Raw genomic sequence first — 16,659 nt, forward strand, 5'->3', positions numbered from 1 at the left:
TGTTTGCAGAGCTGCGTGGTTAACAGAATAAGAGAAGAATGCAGATTAAAATAAGTATCCTCAATATTCCAAAAGGCACTGCCAGCACAAATGAGGGAGTAGAAAAGAAGAGGCAGAGGAGGAGGGAAAAGGTGGCTGCTCAGGCTGGCACCAATGTGAAAAAAATGCTTACACACATCAAAGCTGAGCTCCCTAAGGCCAAGAGGTGGATCTGTCAGTGCTCGCCTGGCAGCAGCAGCCCTTGTAGCAGTAGTGGCCAACTGTTCAGCTACTGCAGTCCACAAATTGGCATATAAACCTAAAATGCCTTATTGGTAGCTTCTTAAAACACCACAGCTAAAGCTACTTGAGGTCATGCAGCAAGACCCCAAGTTGTATCAAAAAAGTAAGACTGTGCATGTTTGTGTACCTGTTTGAAACAATACGTTTTAAAGAGCTAGAGCTATGTAACTTTCTCATGAAAATAAAAGTTTAGTCTGAGGCTAAGCAAATTCCTGATAAGAAAAGAAGTCTATTGACACAAAATGTTTTGCCCTTGCTCATTTTCTTTCTTTCTTTCTTTCTGCTCTGGAGATTCTGACATCCCTGTTTCCCAACATAAGAAGATACTACGATTTTTAAACACGTTTTCTTTCCAATATTTATCAGTGGCCTGATTTCCAAACCTGATATATCCAGCATCTTTAGGACTTGTGCTACTTTTTGGTAACTGTCAATCAGCATTGTGAGAAAGAATCAAATTTGTCAACTTTATTGTTACTTTTGCAAAATTACACAGAAGCAAAAGCTGTCAGTAGTTGTGAAGCTTAGTCGGGGCACTTCCCTTAATACACTAAGCTTAGGTGGTTTTGGAAGTGCAGAAGTGGGAAATAAAATTCAGAAGTCTCTAAACAAGCTAATGTATTAAAAGCACAGATAAATCTGCATAGAGAAAAGCAGCCTGCTTTTTCACAGGTCACAGCCCTGAAAACTGATGCAGTGGGAAATTAGAGAGATGTGCTGCTATCTGCGGTACTGCACTGGAAAGATACTGGTTAGAAATCTCTGCTTCAAGGAGAAGGAACCTGGGCAAAGACCACTAACTTCTGCTTATATTCCATCATTTAAAGAAGGAAACTTTGCTGTTAACTTTTCAAGTGTTAGCTTTGGTCAGTAACTTTGTTGCAGACTAACTGTAAACTCTTATACTGTCAGTGCTGAAGTCAGCTATACTTACTGTATAGCTTTACATAGTTCATATGTAATTTTGCATATAAAAGCACTTTGTTAAGTAATTAGAATATATATATTTAGAAATGCTTTATCTGGTTCAGTCAGGAAGCAGGGAGAACAGACAATCTGTATGATAGTAAAGCCAAACAAGAAAACTAGAGAATTTGGGTTCTTTTTCTCCCCTTCAGGTATTTGGGTCAGACACTTGGTGATTATTTAGCATGATAAAGATCATATCTTGATCCGGGCCCTGAGACACCACTGGAGGGTTCATTGTAAGTCTTGTTTTCAATGACTTCTTGTAAGGAGTTTTGAACAGTTAATGTTCGGGGATACCTTAGTGTTTGTATAGGGGAAAAAAGACAGTACATTATGTGTATGATGCAGTAGAGTAAAACTTTGCATATGGAAATTTGTTCATCACTAACACGTGGTGGATGTTTGCAGAACTTTTCTGTTTAGTAAAAGTAAGTGTCTCCTGATTCTAATCAGGAATCATTACACCCTGGTTTCATGCTATCTGACTAGAGACTCCTAAGTTAAAAAAAAAGTAGACTGCTGAGACATAGGCACTTCCAATTAGCAATTTAGTTTACCCAGATCTCTCTGAAGAGGCCTGTGCTTTTCTGTTAGCCATAGGAGAACCCATGGTGCCTCCTAACCTAGATGACTTACTTAGGTGTCAGAAGTTTAAACTGAATAAATCCTGAGCTATATCTTTAAAGTGTTATGGCTTCATTTAAAAAGGAACTTTTTGTGTTCGACTTCAAGGTGAAAATAAAACAACAACTAGAGCTTGCAAGGTGGGTGCAGCAGCTTAGAATTTTTACTACTGTTAAAAGTTCTAAAACTACTTTTGGACACAAATGAAAATGAACTTTTCATAGTTGTCAAGGCGCTTTGATTTATGGTCACAGAGAGCTCAGCATCTTTGAGAATCACATCACTTGAAATAGGTAGGCTCCAATTTTGGTACTGCTAGGCCATGCTTTTAAACCTACCAGTAATCTATTTGGTGGAGATGCAAAACTTCTCAAGTTATCTCTTTTCAATAAGAGTGTTATGTGAATGGCTTTGTGAGTTTGAATAGCAACATTCGTTGGATTATGCCTGCATCATGCATGTTTTCATAACCTGTCATCTGAGACATAAAAGGCATGAGAACAGCAGACATTTAAAAGTTATGCCCACTAATTCATCATTGTGAATAAGAATTCAGAAAAATAGCCATGGACGCTTGGGTTTGAACCCTTAGTGTCCTCTGAAATAACTGTGGTTAGTCTATGATTAAAATGATGCAGGATCTCCCTACTCGTTGCAGTGATTATTTACAGAGTTCAGGGAAGCTGTTAAAATTAATCTTTTTTTAGTACATTTGCATGATAGCGGGTTTCATCTGAAGACTTTTCTGGCTACTATGTCATCTGAGCAAAAGCTCCTGTTGTAGGCATCTGTGCAGCCTGTTCCAGGACTCTTTGCTTTTGAGCTCCATCTGCTGGAATTGTGTCCCGTTTCCCACATCTTTGGTGTTAGCATGCTGCCAGGTTTCACAGGAATTGGTTTTAATTTAAAGGGAATAAGGAACAAAGTTCACAGTTCAGAGGAGTTTCTAGAAAGTCACTGATTCTATTGTTTAAGGAATCAACCTAAAGAGTGCTTGGAGAATACAAGGCTCAAAACACAAAATAATTGTGAGACTGAGGAAAAGAAATATTAGTTCTTCCTCCACTTGGGTTTACAGAGTTAATTTCTAGGTATTTTATAGAGATTTGGATTAATCAGGTTACTCATAACCTATGAAGTTCTGTATGAGATTTCAAAAATAGGTTACTCATTTTTCTGAGTTAGGTTTTTGTTTTGTTTTCCCCTAATGTCTGTTGTTACTCTGTAACTAAGAAAATTAGCAGTGTTTTCAGTATTTAATTAACTTTTTAAAAAGCCATTCTTCCCCATTGTAACTGTGTTTCTAGTATTTCAGAATATTTAAGGACAGAAGGGACCATGATGAACGTCTAATTTGATTTTTGTAGTTCCATTGTTCCTTAACAAAAATGTACTGCAAGGAATAATGTGCAAAATTGGAAAAGAGGGCCCTGCTGTGCAAAACCACTCTAAAACTGTTTAAGTAGTCAGAGGCTTTCACGGTAAATTATATGATGACTTTCTACAAGTTTTCTTTGTAAGAAGCACCATTCTCTGTTCAGAGGATATATTACAATGTTCATGTCAACAATAATGTGTATGTGTAGAATTAGGATTGCCACCAGTCCTTGGGTGCAGACACTGGTGTTGGCAGTGCACGTAATTCTAAAGAACAAGCACTTTTCTGGAAGAATTACTTTCTCAAAAAGCAAACCACCTACATTTTGAATTTTCCTTTTCTTTAGTTGGAAGGCTAATACTACCTTGCTCCCCCTGCCCCTAATGCTAGATGTTACTAAGGTATATTCTGTTTCATAATGGGTTTGTGTATATGGTAATTTCAAATATTATTTCCTTGCTGTCCATCTGCCTCTTAGCAATATTTTGTGTTCACTTATGATGTTTGCAACTTTTTTTTTTCTACACAGCAAACTTTGCCTAAACTGGTTTTAGTTTCTTGATGTGGGTAACTATACGCTGTTATATCTAAGTCTTGGGAATAGGGGTAGAGAGGAAGAGATGCAGAACAGAGAAAGTGCTAGGCTTGATATTAAAGATAATCGTTCTTTTTTTTTCCAGTTCTGCCTTATACTTCTCATGGACATGGTACACCACACTCCGTGGTGTACTCCACAGATGCCCAAGCTTGTTCCAGCCTGAGCTGGTCCATCTGCCTCCGCAGTCTATTCAGTAATGCTGCCTGGGCTAATTACCCTAGAGCCCGGGTCAGGGCTATTCACTCAGGCAGAGCACTGTGCTGTTCCAGCTGTGTAACTTCCAATTTTGCCACTGGTTCAGGCTCCACAGTCCACCGTGCAGTGTCCTTACGTGCTGTGTGATACTAGATAAGTGATGTAAGCCTGCTCTGCAGTAACCCAGGTGCCTGTGAGTTAGATTGTTTGCTTCCTGTGGTTGTGGGGATAAGATCATTAATGCATATGCAGCAATGTACTTCATTGAAAAGCCTATTTACTTTTTCAGAAAGCAATTATTATAATGGATTTCTTAGGCTTCTGCATGGGACAAAACTGTCAGTCATTTTTCACATAGCTTTTGAGAGATACTGTCTGTGTTTCCTGACAGCTGCCTATAAAATGGAAAGATAGCTAAGGCACCTCTTGGTCACCAGACTTCATTGTTAAATGGGTATGAGCTGCCTTATGCTGATTTTTAAAGGGCGATGTTTTGAGGTCTGTATTTTTTAGACCTACAGAGAGGTAGGCAAGTGAAGGATCAGGACTCTATTAGTAACTGCTACTGTGTTCTGAGATTGAAACTGGCTGGTATGTAACTCTTCCACACTGTAGAGTAAGTTACATTGTTACTGTTACTTCTGTAATGACAGGTACTTTGGATTTAAAATTAATTCAGTGAGTAATCATGGTCAAGCCCCCCTTGTAGCTCACTTCTTTTCATGAGATAGAATTGTGAGGGTTTGGTTGGGTTTAGTACAGACCCAAATTCTAATTAGTATTTCTGTGTCCCAAACATGTTGTTCTGATTAGAGGCTCTTTGCCTAGGCATTTCTGTGTAGCCTGCCCTGTTTGAAACCCTGCCTTTTTCTGACTTCACTTCCTGAATCCGTTGACAACACTCACAGCCAAACAAAATACATGTTCACAATGCTGTTATTTGCAAAATATTCCCTTGTGAGTACAGCTGGGGCAACAAAAAGAGAGTTTCTCTCTGAATCTCAAAGAGAACTGACTATTCCTTATAGAAGTAAGGCACATAGTGCATTAGGCAATTTTAATCTCAGCAGTTAAGTAAGTAAGTGTTAAAACTTCGGATTTCACCACATACAAGTGCATGCACATCTTTCATTACAGTTGTGTGTATTGATCACTGAGTGATCTAGTAATATACTGAGTGCTGACTTTTAATCTATGCTGAAGTGAACCAGATAGCAACAGGCTCATAGCCCGCCACACTGTTTACAAAACAGATGGAGGTGGAGGGAATATAAACTTACTTTGCCCTGTCTTAGGCCTCATCCTCAAACAAGATATGGGACCGAAGAAAGGGTTCATCTACATCGCCCCTCTGGCACTAAACCCCACCTTCCTCGAGGGTAGATTCTCTGCCTGGACGCCAGCACCTCCTGAGCTGGACCGACTCAAGTAACTTGTGTCACAGAGACCAACCCATCAGACGATGCCCACCTAACGACCAGTGCTATTACTCAGTAACTTTTTTGCCTGTGCTACAGAATGTCGTACTTGAGAGAGAAAACACATAACTGCAATGCTAAATGTTCTGTGTGTGCGTATTAGGATAGGGTGGAGCAGACTGTCACTCAGCTGTATTTAATTAACATAGTATTTTATATAATGTATTTATTTTTTACGTAATTAGGTGATTAAGCAAAATGCTTGCTAGTAACATCCATTCCATAACCCAGCACTGTTGAGAGTTAAACATGCACCTTTGCAGGTAATTAATCTCCTTGCCCTGCTTATTTTGCTAGTTGGCACTTGCTAAATCCCTGTAAAACCACACCCAGCAGTGCTGTGTATTATCCCTCTGCTGTCTATTCCTACATATGGTCAAAATCAACTTACCTTCCGGGTTGCTGACATCAGCAAAATGTACTCTTGGCAAACTACAGTATCCTCCTAGTAACCCTTTGTTTGGTTGGTGTTGTTACAATTGTATTCCTCTGACAGCAGCAAACACCATCTAAACAGTGCCTACCTTGACACTTGTAGTATGATGTGGAAGGAGATTACCATATTATCATATTTTAAACATTAAAACAAGCCCTAATATGATAAAATGCATATAATATGGGGGGGGGGGGGAAGATACGAGGAAAGATAGTTCTATGATTCCTGTAAGGAACTGACCCACAGTAGTTGCAAGTTTCAGGGTATCATGTTGGTAACAGTAAAGGCATATATATCCAATTATCTAGTCATCTTGTGAAGTGACCTTAAACAAGACTGTCACTTCAGTTACAATTATGCTTATTCCTATTTTAAGGAAAAAAAAGACATTTTTAAGACTGCCTGCTCTAAAAAGTTAGCATTCACTAATAATGAATTTCTAATATTTTATGGCTGTATTTTGATAGCATCTATTTCCTCTTAGCTGTTTGGCAAGCAGGAAAACATCTGGTCTCCCTTCAAATATATGCTTATTAAACTAAATGAGTTGGGTACAGCATTGAAAATCCTGGTATAATAATTGTTCTTCCCCCTCTCCCCCCCCCCCCGATGAGTTAAGTAGCATGCTTCTAAGGTATATATTTATATTGCCATTGTACTAAACCCCAAGACTACTATTTAATAAAAAAATACATGGGAAGTGCCAGAGAAGTTGCTATTTTCAGCAAGTTGCTGAAAACAAGCAACAGGAGTTGCTGTTTTTCAGCAAGTTGCTCTTCTCACTTCCCACTAGGTTCAGTTTTCTCAGCTTTTCTATTGCTAAAAAGTTTAGAGCCCCTAGTGACACCCAAAAGGGAAATGATTTCAAGATAGGAAAAGGGTTATAAAAGTATTTTACTGTTGACAGCAGCATTGTTGGAAATACTAACAAACAAGGATCACCTCCTACTTGGGAGCACAGGAATAAAGGTGAAGGTTTCTATTTTTGAAGTCTACAGCATGTTTTGTTTTTTTAAATACAACCGCTTGCCTTATCATCTTGAGGGCATTAGTTTAATAAAAAGCATGTCAGATCAAGTAGCCAGTTGCTCCAATTACAGAGCAGTTTCATACACCAGCTTTCTAGCCCTCTACAGCCTGCTTGAAGTTAGCCATCTAAACTGGGCCACTAGAATACGGCAAGCAAGCTAGTCAGGTTACAACTGGGAACTACAACTTCAGGACAACTCAAAAAGTTGTTTTAGTTTGGTGATCAAGATCCAGCTTCTCCCTCTCCTTCTCACACGGTCTCCAGGACATGCCTGTAGTTACAGAGTGCATCTAACATAATCGCTACCCTTTAGAGTTCAGCATAAAGGGCATTTTCCCAGCTCAGGTACTAGCAAAAAAAAGTGTGAGGGGGAAATGCATTTTAATTATTTTATTTTTCTTAAATATAATAGAACCTTCTAGATTTTTTCCAGAAACAGAAACATTAAAAAATTATACTTTATTACAAATGGTAAACTCAGAGTGCTAAAAAAAAGCCTCTTATTTACAAACAATACTGGGCAGCGCCCAAATAAACAACATAAAAATAACTTACAAAGTCATGAAGTAGTTTATTGACATTAATCAACTTTCATAAAATAAAATAAAAAAAGATATGTACATACACAATTTACTTGAAGGCAGGCAGAATAGTTCTTTTTTGTTTATCAGCCTCCCACAAACCTCCCTCCCACTTTTTTTTTTTCTTAAGTAATACTACATAAAGCAATCTACAGTTTCTATTGCAGTTTAACCTTTAATACTGAATGATCATCGAATGTTAGGTCCATGCAGGTCTTGGTCAATGTTAAACGAAGATCTGACATCTCATCTGGGCAGGAACAGCACTTCTCGGAGCAGTGCTGGCTGCTTCACTACTAACTCAAGCTGAAGGCTTGCCAGTCTTTCCACACATGCGCTTTGCAGAGCACAGGCAGGACTCAGCCTTTCAGCTCTTACCATTAGCTTTACGCATCTGCCACTTTTGGTTTGTTGTTTTAGTTATACCACAATATCACAGTTCTCGTTCAAGACAGTCTCTTCAAAACGTTTGCAACTGTTGTGTTAGCATTAGCTGGCACCCGCTGTTGACATGGTTCATGACCTTCTGCTTAAGCTGTGCAACCTGTTCTCTGAGCATGTTGGCAGTGGATGCCAGCTCTGAGTTCTGGGCTTTCAAAGTTTTCACTTTTTCTTCCAACCTGGCAATCCTTTCCAACTTCCTTTTCCGGCATTTGGATGCCGCAATTCTGTTTCTCATGCGTTTTCTCTCGGCTTTGATTCTCTCCTGCGACTCCATGTCGATGGGGGACAGGGGAGGGGTTTCCCCTGGCATTTCAGGTACAGTCTGAGGCTCTTCTTTCAAAGCCTGAAGCCTGGGATGCTGCACGGGCATCTGGGGGTTTATGTGATGCTGAGGCGCGTAGCCCATGTTGTTTGTGTTGTAGTTGGGTGCGGAGTTGAGCGCGTTGGGGTTGAAGTTGCTGAGGTTGGCGTACACCGGGGGCTCGCTGTGCAAATTCGTGTTGAAGCTGCTGTTGCCGGCCATGGAGGACACAGGTGCCATGCCGCTGTTAACAGGTTGAGCGGCAGAGGTAACGCTGGGCATGGTGTTCTGGTTGTGCAGTTCCGCCAGGGCTCTGACAAAGCCTTCCGCGAACCCCTCTTGCTCGTCGGTAACGTTTTTGGGGCAGAGGAACTGCGTCGGGGTCGGCGTGGTGGTGATTAACCCGTTGCTGGACTGGATGATGAGCCGCTCCAGTTCAGGCGAGGCCAGTTTCAGGAGTCCCACGTCGGGGGAGGTGAGGATGTCGGCGTTCTTGTTCCTCAGGTGCGGCTTCAGGTTGCTGGATGGGTCGGACAGGTTCAGCGTCATGTTCTGCTTCAGCACTTTGGCGTTATTATATCCATACCCGCCGCTCTCCGGCGGCACGAAGCTGGCGTTCAGGGCATCCTCGTAGAAAGTAGGCTCCATCTTTGCACTCATAGAACAGAGTCCGCGGAGTGGCGCCGGGAGCTGCGGCAGCGCGGAGAAGCTTGCCCGGCCGCCGCTTGCGCCCCGCTCCGCTCGGCCACCCCAACCCTCCCGGCCGCGCAGGGAGAGAGAGGCGGGGGGGGGGTAAAGGAGAAAGCAGAGCCTTACTTCTCGCCGGGGCGCGGAGGGTCCTCCCGGCGCGGGCCGGGCCCGCGGTCCCTGCCGCCGCCGCGCTGAGAGTCCGCCTGGCCTGGCGGGGCGGCGCGGGGCTTCGGCGGGGCGCCTGGCCGCCCTCCTCCTCCTCCTCCTGCCGCGGGGCCGGGACGCTGCCGCCGCCGCAAGTTGCCGCGAGTACTCTTCTCCCCGCCTTCCTGCGCGCCCTCCCCGGCTCCGCGCTGCTGCTGCTGCTGTGCTGGCCGCGGCCGCGCTGTGCCTGCTCCGCTCGCCTCCACCCGGCGGCCGGAGTCGCGCTGCTGCTGCCGCCGCCGCCGCCTGCCCGCGCTCTCTCTCTCTTTCTCTCTCTCCCGCCCGCCCCGCGCTCTGAGCCCGCTCCCGGCGTGGAGCCCTTCACTTATCAGCGACCGGGAGCCCGCTAAAAATAGCCCATGATGTCACCCCGCGGGCTCCCCATTGGCTGCCGCCGCCTCTCCCGGGGGAGGCGGGCCGCTGGCCCGGCCCGGTGCATATCAGCCGGTCGCCATGGCCACCCCGCCCCTAGAAGCTTCTCAGCGCCGGCGCGGGGCCTTGTGGGATGAGGTAATGCTAGCGGCGGCTCGGGGCATTGTGGGCTGACGTATTGTTTTTGAATATCTGGTTACCGCGTCCAGAGCGCGAGCGGGGTTGGCCGCCGGCGGCGCCTCCTTAACGGCCACGTACCAACCGCCCGCCGGAGGGGGCGGGGGCGCTGCCGCTCAGCCCGCCCCCCTCCTTCCCTCCCTCCCCCGCGCCGCTGCGGCCGTCGCCCGCAAACCGTCGCCTCTCCTTGTTTGTTTTCGCCTCCGTTTGTTTATTTGTCGGCCGGTCCCCGCGGCGGGTTTCGGCCCGCGGTGTATGTGTGTGTGTGTGTGTGTGTCGTCGTCCCCGTCCGTCCCCCCCCTCCCCTCCTTCCGCCGGTGGTACGGCCCTTCAGGTGGCGCTTCGGGGGAGGCCTCACGTGATTTCCCCTCCTCGCCGCCGTCCCGCCGCCCGTGCGGCTTCCAGGCAGGGCCGGGAGGGGTGGGGGGAGGAGGAGGAGGTGGGTGGTGCTTTGGCCGCGGCGGCCGCGCGCGAGGTCCAGGGCGGGCACTCAACCGCCGCGGGGCGGCCCCCGCCCACGCGCCCGCCGCGCTCCCCGCCGGGGACGCGCCCGCCCCGCCGAGGGGCCCAGCGCCTCCCGTCCCCTCCCGTCCCGTCCTCTCCCCGCCGGCCGGGCGTGCCTGGGGCTGGCGGCGGCCGAGGCCTCGCCCTCCGGCCGCCTTAGAGACGGGGCCGCCGGCGGCGGCTCTCGGGGGAGCCCCCGCCGTGCGGTGAAGGGCGTCCCGGCTCCTGGAGCCGCCCTCCGGCCGGGGGGGTGGGGTGGGGGTGCTGAGGGGGGGGCCCGTGGGCCGCCCCGCTCAGCCCCCGCGGGTGGTGCGGGTTTCGTCCGATACCGCCTGATCGCCGCGGGGGTGTACGCGAGGGGACGGCTTTGGCGTTGCAGTGATCGCGGGTGTCGGCTCCCGGTCTCAGAAACGTGCCAGGATAACGGGGGGGGGGGGGGTAAAACCTGACAGGAAAATGCTTGCTTCCAGATGGGTTTCTCCAAACTCGTCCTCCAAGGGGAGGGGACAGCGACGGCCTAATTTCAGAGAGTGCCCTGGTATTACTGTGGAAGTACAGGTTAGTCGGGAGGGAAAATAAAGGCTGGAGCCGAAGGATCCGAGTCGAGGGGAAAAGTCTGTGCTGGCACGTTCACCTCAGAGCAACAGATGGGTGATCTCTGGTTCGCCCTAACCGCTCTGCGCGGAGCGTGGCACGCATCGGCACAGCGCATAGCCCTAGTAAAAGGGTATGCCCTACTGCCTGGATTCATTTTCCTTACTTCCCCCCTCCTCACCTTGCCCCGCGCACACCCTTCTGGCTGGGAGGTGTGAATTCGCGACCGCTGACAGGTAGCTACCTCTGGAATACAGCGCAGCAGCTATCTAAGGACAGGCGGTGACAACACGGGGTAGGACAGGGACTGAAGGGTGTACTGTTGTTATCACGTTGCCAACAGTGCAACAAGTGCTCCTTATGCTTGCCATGCAAAGCTGTTACCTGTAGGGTGGTCCGGCTTTTTACGTCAGTGAAGAACTCGGTCTATCAGGTTCAATCACTTTTTGCGGTACGTGAAGGTGACAAACTTATGTCTAGGTTTTAAAATACACTTTCAGATTCTCCGGTGCTATTTTTTCCTAGACATAATGACATAATTACTGGTTACAGTATAGGAAGCAACAATGAAGCAAACAGAAACACAACCAGCTGTGAAAGAAAAGTGAAGGTCTAGCTCCCTTGTTTGAAGTTGTTGAATTTTTTTTTTTCCTTCTCCGTTTTTCCCTGGTGTTCCCACCTGACTTCATTTGACCACGTGGAGGGCACTGGTGTTGCCTTGTATGCTAACTGGAATTATGCAAATAATTCATGCACTTCATTGTACGTTTGTGTTAACAGTCCGTGGCACAAAATGTGAAGTTTTGGCCAGGAAGCGGGGGCTCGCTGTGTGCTGTTGGTATACACACAACCTTCATGTAGGCAGCATCTGTCTGCAGGTAACTCAAACTACTCAACTGCTGCTGTAGCTTCAGCTGCAAATAGTTTAGCCAAACAGCAGTAAGTTATTGCATAGGCATAAGAAAATCTCTGAAATTCATTAATGCAGTGAATGCTAGAAGCAGGTGTTTAACTCCTTTTTAATCTTTACGTGTAAGATAAATAGAGGCCAGCGACTGACTCTTCTGGCGCAAGAGCCAAGGGGCGTTAAATGAAACTGGCAGGTTCAGAATAAACCAGAGAAACATCTTCACAGAGTTGTAGTTAAGCTGTGGAACTCCTTGGCAAGAGTGCTGCGTGAACTGAGGGGTTTTAAAGTGACTAGATGAATTCACAGAAGAGAGATCCCTTAAGGGCTATCGAAGGCAGTGCGTCTCTGGCTCTGGAAATCCCAAAGCTGCAAATGGCTTGTGCCTGGGAGAGCACCCCGAGGCAAAACCTCTGTGTGCATGCCCTGGTTTTGTGTCCCTCTCCAGGTATCCACTCCTGGCTCCTGTCAGAGATAGGGTATCTAGTCGGACCTGATGTGGCGGTGCTTGCTGCGTTAAAACTCCCCCCAGATAGGCCATAAATGATCTGTCTCTGTCATGTCAGTGTGCAGTTTTGATGTTTATAAAGGGCTTGTCTATGCAAGGAAGAAATTCTGGAGAAATGCAAGACATGAATTTTAAGTAGTTTGCTGTGTGGAGGTTTTTATTGCGAGATAAGAATTATCTTAAATTTAAGCTAAAAGGGGCTTTTTTTCTGGTTACATAGGAAGCCACACAAATAATTTGCTTTAGTCAGTTTTCTGTATAGACAAATAATACCAATTAAGTTTGTTCTGATTAGTTGTTGACATATTGGTTGGAGTTTTGCTGTTTTGATTTATCTTTTGGGTTTTTTTCTGCATGTTTCTTTTGTCCTAGAAAGCGAAGTTCAGACTACAAGGAACATGTAGCTTTAACCACTCTATTTAATACATATTTGTGTAACCTGGAAAACTGTGCCTTTACAGTCTGTCCAGTTCAGCCCCACTGACATCAATGCAAGTTTTTCATTAGCTTCAGTGAGTGTTGGATCGGGCTGGAGGGATTCATTTAAAGTCATTTAATTTCTTTCTTTTTTTTTTTTTTTTTTTTTTTTTACCCTCCACCCATTTTAGTTTTCTACTTCCTTCCTTTTACAGAGGTGGAGTTTCAGGACTAGACATTCCAGTTTGCCAGAGACGTGTTGCTACTGAGGCCTGTAGCTATGGGGGACACCCATCAGTCCACTCATTATCTTAATTGCTACTCACTTAGAGGTTATTTGGTCGAGGCTGGCAAGAGACAGTCAAGCTGGTCATAAAGGTTGTGCATAGCAGGAGCGCTCTGAAATCAAAGACAAATGCTCTTTGCTGCTCCGAGGGGATTTTCTACCTAATTCGGGACCGACTGGTGAGCGGGCGCTTACGGAGGTCTCAGCTTAGGTTTCAGCTGAGTGCCCCGAGTTCACCACCCGAGACTCATGGAGTGCCACAGATCAGAAGCGGGCCCCGTGAATAGAGAGACAGTGATCCTTCGTGGCCGTTAGCCAAGGAGCTGGGAATTTTGGTGACTATGCCCTGATTTATTAAACAGCTATTACTTTAGGGCTTCCCCCCCTTCCCCCCCCCGCCTTTCCTGATGTCCTTAAGTAAATATTCCTTTAGTAGTATGAAAGAACACTTACCGACCCATTTATAAACCATAGCCATTTACATGCCTCAATAAACTAACTTGTGGGTAGGGATTGGAAATGAACTATACATCTCTGTTGCTGTGAGAGGCAGATGCTTTGAGCAGCAGTAATGCAGATTTTGATTTATAAAGTTCTCCAATCAATACAAGACTGACTGAGGCAATCAGATAATCTGAATAATTAAATGGCTTTTCAGGGCCAAATTAAAATTTCTTATACATACCACATCCATCTAAATTATATTTGGTGTCCAGGAATAAATAGGTTTGTTGTTTTGTTTCACTCCTGTATCACAAATGCTTTTGGCTTATTTCTAGACCATTTGGGAAAAAAAGAAAAAAAAGAAAAAAGGATAAATGACAGTTTCTGCTCTTTTATATTGGCAACAGTGCTCACAGAAAGAAAATGCTTGCTTCCATACAGTTTTTCTTTTTCTTTAAACTTAGATATATTACACCATCTTGCTTTTACCCCTCATCAGAGATGTTTCCACAATACTTTATTATATAATTACTTTTATTGTACAGATTTTTTTTTTCTCACTTCATGCTTTCAAATGTGATATCCTGCTTCACTTCTGCATGAAGTGAATAAGAGTGGGAATTACTGGATCTTCTCATACTGCATTTCACTTGCTTAAGGAATTACTATGGAGTGGGTTTCCCCAACTGAGGGAGACAAGAGTTTGAAGAGTCAGAAGGAGCAAGTATTTTTCTTTTATTTACTACATCAGAGCACAGTAAAAGAAGCTGGGAGTGAGAGGGCACAAGGAACAGAGTTTCCTTAGGCTAAGTGGAAGTAAAATAATTCACAGGTGCTCCTGCTCCCACTTCCTCCCCCGTTCCTCAAGGTGTGTTTTCATAGTTGGTTCAAGTCCACCTAAGTCTGCAGCGCAGCAGAGGTGTGGCAAAGAGGTGCCACCTCATCCACCCCCAGCTTCCATGGCCTCTCCTTTTGCTCTTTGCTCCCACTAGGGCTCATGTGGCCAGGTAGAGATCCAGGAACTGAATCTGGCTGAAAGCTGAGCTGAAATTAAAAAAAAAAAAAAGTTTTAAAAAAAAATAAAAATCAGTATTTGAGGATACAAGGGAGGAGTGGGACTCACAGCTTGAAGTGAAGGACCCTGGAACCAGATCTGTACAAGAAGACCAAAAGCTAGTCTTGAGCTAGTCTTCAGTTTGCACATGAAAAATGCTCCTCAGAACTATAGGCACTTGTAAATGAATATCGTGTCCATCTCCTCCACCCTCAATTAGTCATCGCATAACCAAGCTATACGCGTTTAGTCCTTTTCATCTTTCTTCTTGTCAAGCCCTTTAGCCTGTCCCCCTCACCTACTCATCCCACCAATCATTTTAATTAATCTCTGAATTTCTTTGAAACTAATAGTTTGTGGAATGGAGGAAAATGAGTAGGTTAGAGAGACAAGATTGTGAATGATGGAGGTGGGGCAAAGTTAGGAGACTTTGCAAGACCTGTTGGGTTACCTCTGGGGCAGGACAGCAACACTGGCTGTAAACACAGAGGAAAAACTGCAGAAGTAAGGGAGGAACCACTAAAAACATTTTCCATTTTCTTAAGAATGCTGCCTGAGCAATTCAAACCCTGGATGTTTATGTGCAGCAACATATGAATGAAAGATTTGATATGATTGTCTCTAAAGTGGATAGGATGATCTTCTCTTTACCCAGTATTTAGTCACACTTGATTTCTCACTATTATTTTTCCTGTTCCCAGCTAGCTTTATAGAGGATTTCATTGGTCACCGCAAGTGTTCAGAAATATATGTTCAAATAAGTAATGAACTATATATTTTTTAAGTCAAACAACTGTATGTATTTTATAATTTTTCATCAAAAAACTGACCAAATAGAAGTTAACTACATTTTCTAGAGATGAGTCTGAAAGGAACCCTGGGGCCTTGCTCCCCATGCTTTTTAGGATGTTACAGATCTATATGTCACACCATTAATGTCTCTGTGTTCATTATTTCTATACCATAGCATAGCTGGTTCTCCGAGAAATAGAGAATCGGGCAAAGTTCCTGTCCTGTGGAGCTGACCGTCGCAAAAATCCTCTACACACAAAGAAGGCTGGCAGAATAGCAGCTGATCCTCAGTGGGAGCTCAAAGAGCGAAGGTAAGCAGTAGAGGAGGCACTGGAGGACGTGCGGCATATGGGAAGCAGACGGCTGTGCTCAGCATTGTGAGCCGGCAGCATGAAAAAATTTACCATACAAATAGAAGCATGTTAATGCTGAGTGGTGGGGAGGCAGACGAACACCTTTGAAAAGATATTTACTGTGTTTGGGGACAAAGATCCCGCTGGAAGTGTGCATTTGTTCAGGTATTACTGAGATGCGGTTTCACTGTGGAGAACTCAAGTTAGTTTTCTGGCATTTCAGTGTTTCGATAAACGAGTATTAAAGTAAGCAGTAGCAACAAAATGCGTTGATTTACGGTTGCCAATCGTGACTGAAAGCCTCAGAGTAACTGGATTTAACCGTTCAGAGCCCTTGGTAAAATCAGTTTTGATTAGGGTCTCAGAATGGATACAAAATGCCTGGATTTTCAATTAATAAACAATCTGGCATCCTGTCAAAGCGGACACCTCACTCTGTCTTAGCAGCTGTTGGAACAGTAGGCTCCTGGCAACCTGGGATAAAGCAGTGCTTGCAACAGGAGAAGGAAAGGAAGCGAGTCTGCATGAGACCAAAAATGCCTAATGTAAAGCACCATAGAGCTTGGGGATTTCCAGTGAGCAATCAAGCTTTCCTTCCCTGTGCTGTGGGTTCAGGCTTGGACATGGACAGTGAGTTTCTGTCACTGAATGTCACCAGTGGCTGGTGGCTGACAGATGTAAGCACACCTGTCTGAATTCAAGTGATGTTTCTGACAGTAGTAGCAATAAACAGAGAAAGCATTGAACAGTGAAAGTAGGTCCTGCAGGTTGCTTCTTCCCAGGGATTATAGTGGCGGAACCTGTGGGGAAGTTTACAGAGTGCCTGCTCATGTAATTCAAATGGAAACATTCACTCTGGATGACAGTCATTTGTGTTGGAGTCATGGTGTGGGAGCAGTTAGGGTTGCCAAATAGCCAAGGAAGGCATTGTAGGGAGGAAAGGGCACGGCCTGGGTAGGACAATACCTGAAAGCACAAGCAGAGTTAAAGACCTCCGTTTTGAAAAAGATGCTACTAAACTGCTACTCTTCCTTGACCCCA

The 16,659-nt window shown here is 45.1% G+C and overlaps 2 protein-coding genes across 20 annotated transcripts in view; one reads left to right on the forward strand and one right to left on the reverse strand.

The window, feature by feature from the left end:
* The window catches only part of FGGY (FGGY carbohydrate kinase domain containing), a 327,635-nt gene that overhangs the window by 18,501 nt on the left and 292,475 nt on the right, over positions 1 to 16,659 (forward strand). For 7 of the 19 annotated variants that reach the window (XR_012651846.1, XR_012651845.1, XM_075037223.1 and 4 more), the window contains exons 1-2: positions 9,529 to 9,720; positions 15,441 to 15,576. The gene's annotated coding sequence lies outside the window, so the exon portion shown is untranslated. The other 12 variants (XM_075037213.1, XM_075037212.1, XM_075037215.1 and 9 more) reach the window with 12 other exon arrangements.
* On the reverse strand, positions 7,366 to 9,506 carry JUN (Jun proto-oncogene, AP-1 transcription factor subunit). The gene has a single exon (XM_075037230.1). It carries the CDS (start codon positions 8,974 to 8,976, stop codon positions 8,032 to 8,034), a length of 945 nt encoding a protein of 314 aa, XP_074893331.1. The 5' UTR covers positions 8,977 to 9,506; the 3' UTR covers positions 7,366 to 8,031.

Source organism: Buteo buteo, chromosome 10, assembly GCF_964188355.1.
Source record: "Buteo buteo chromosome 10, bButBut1.hap1.1, whole genome shotgun sequence".
NCBI lineage: Eukaryota > Metazoa > Chordata > Aves > Accipitriformes > Accipitridae > Buteo > Buteo buteo.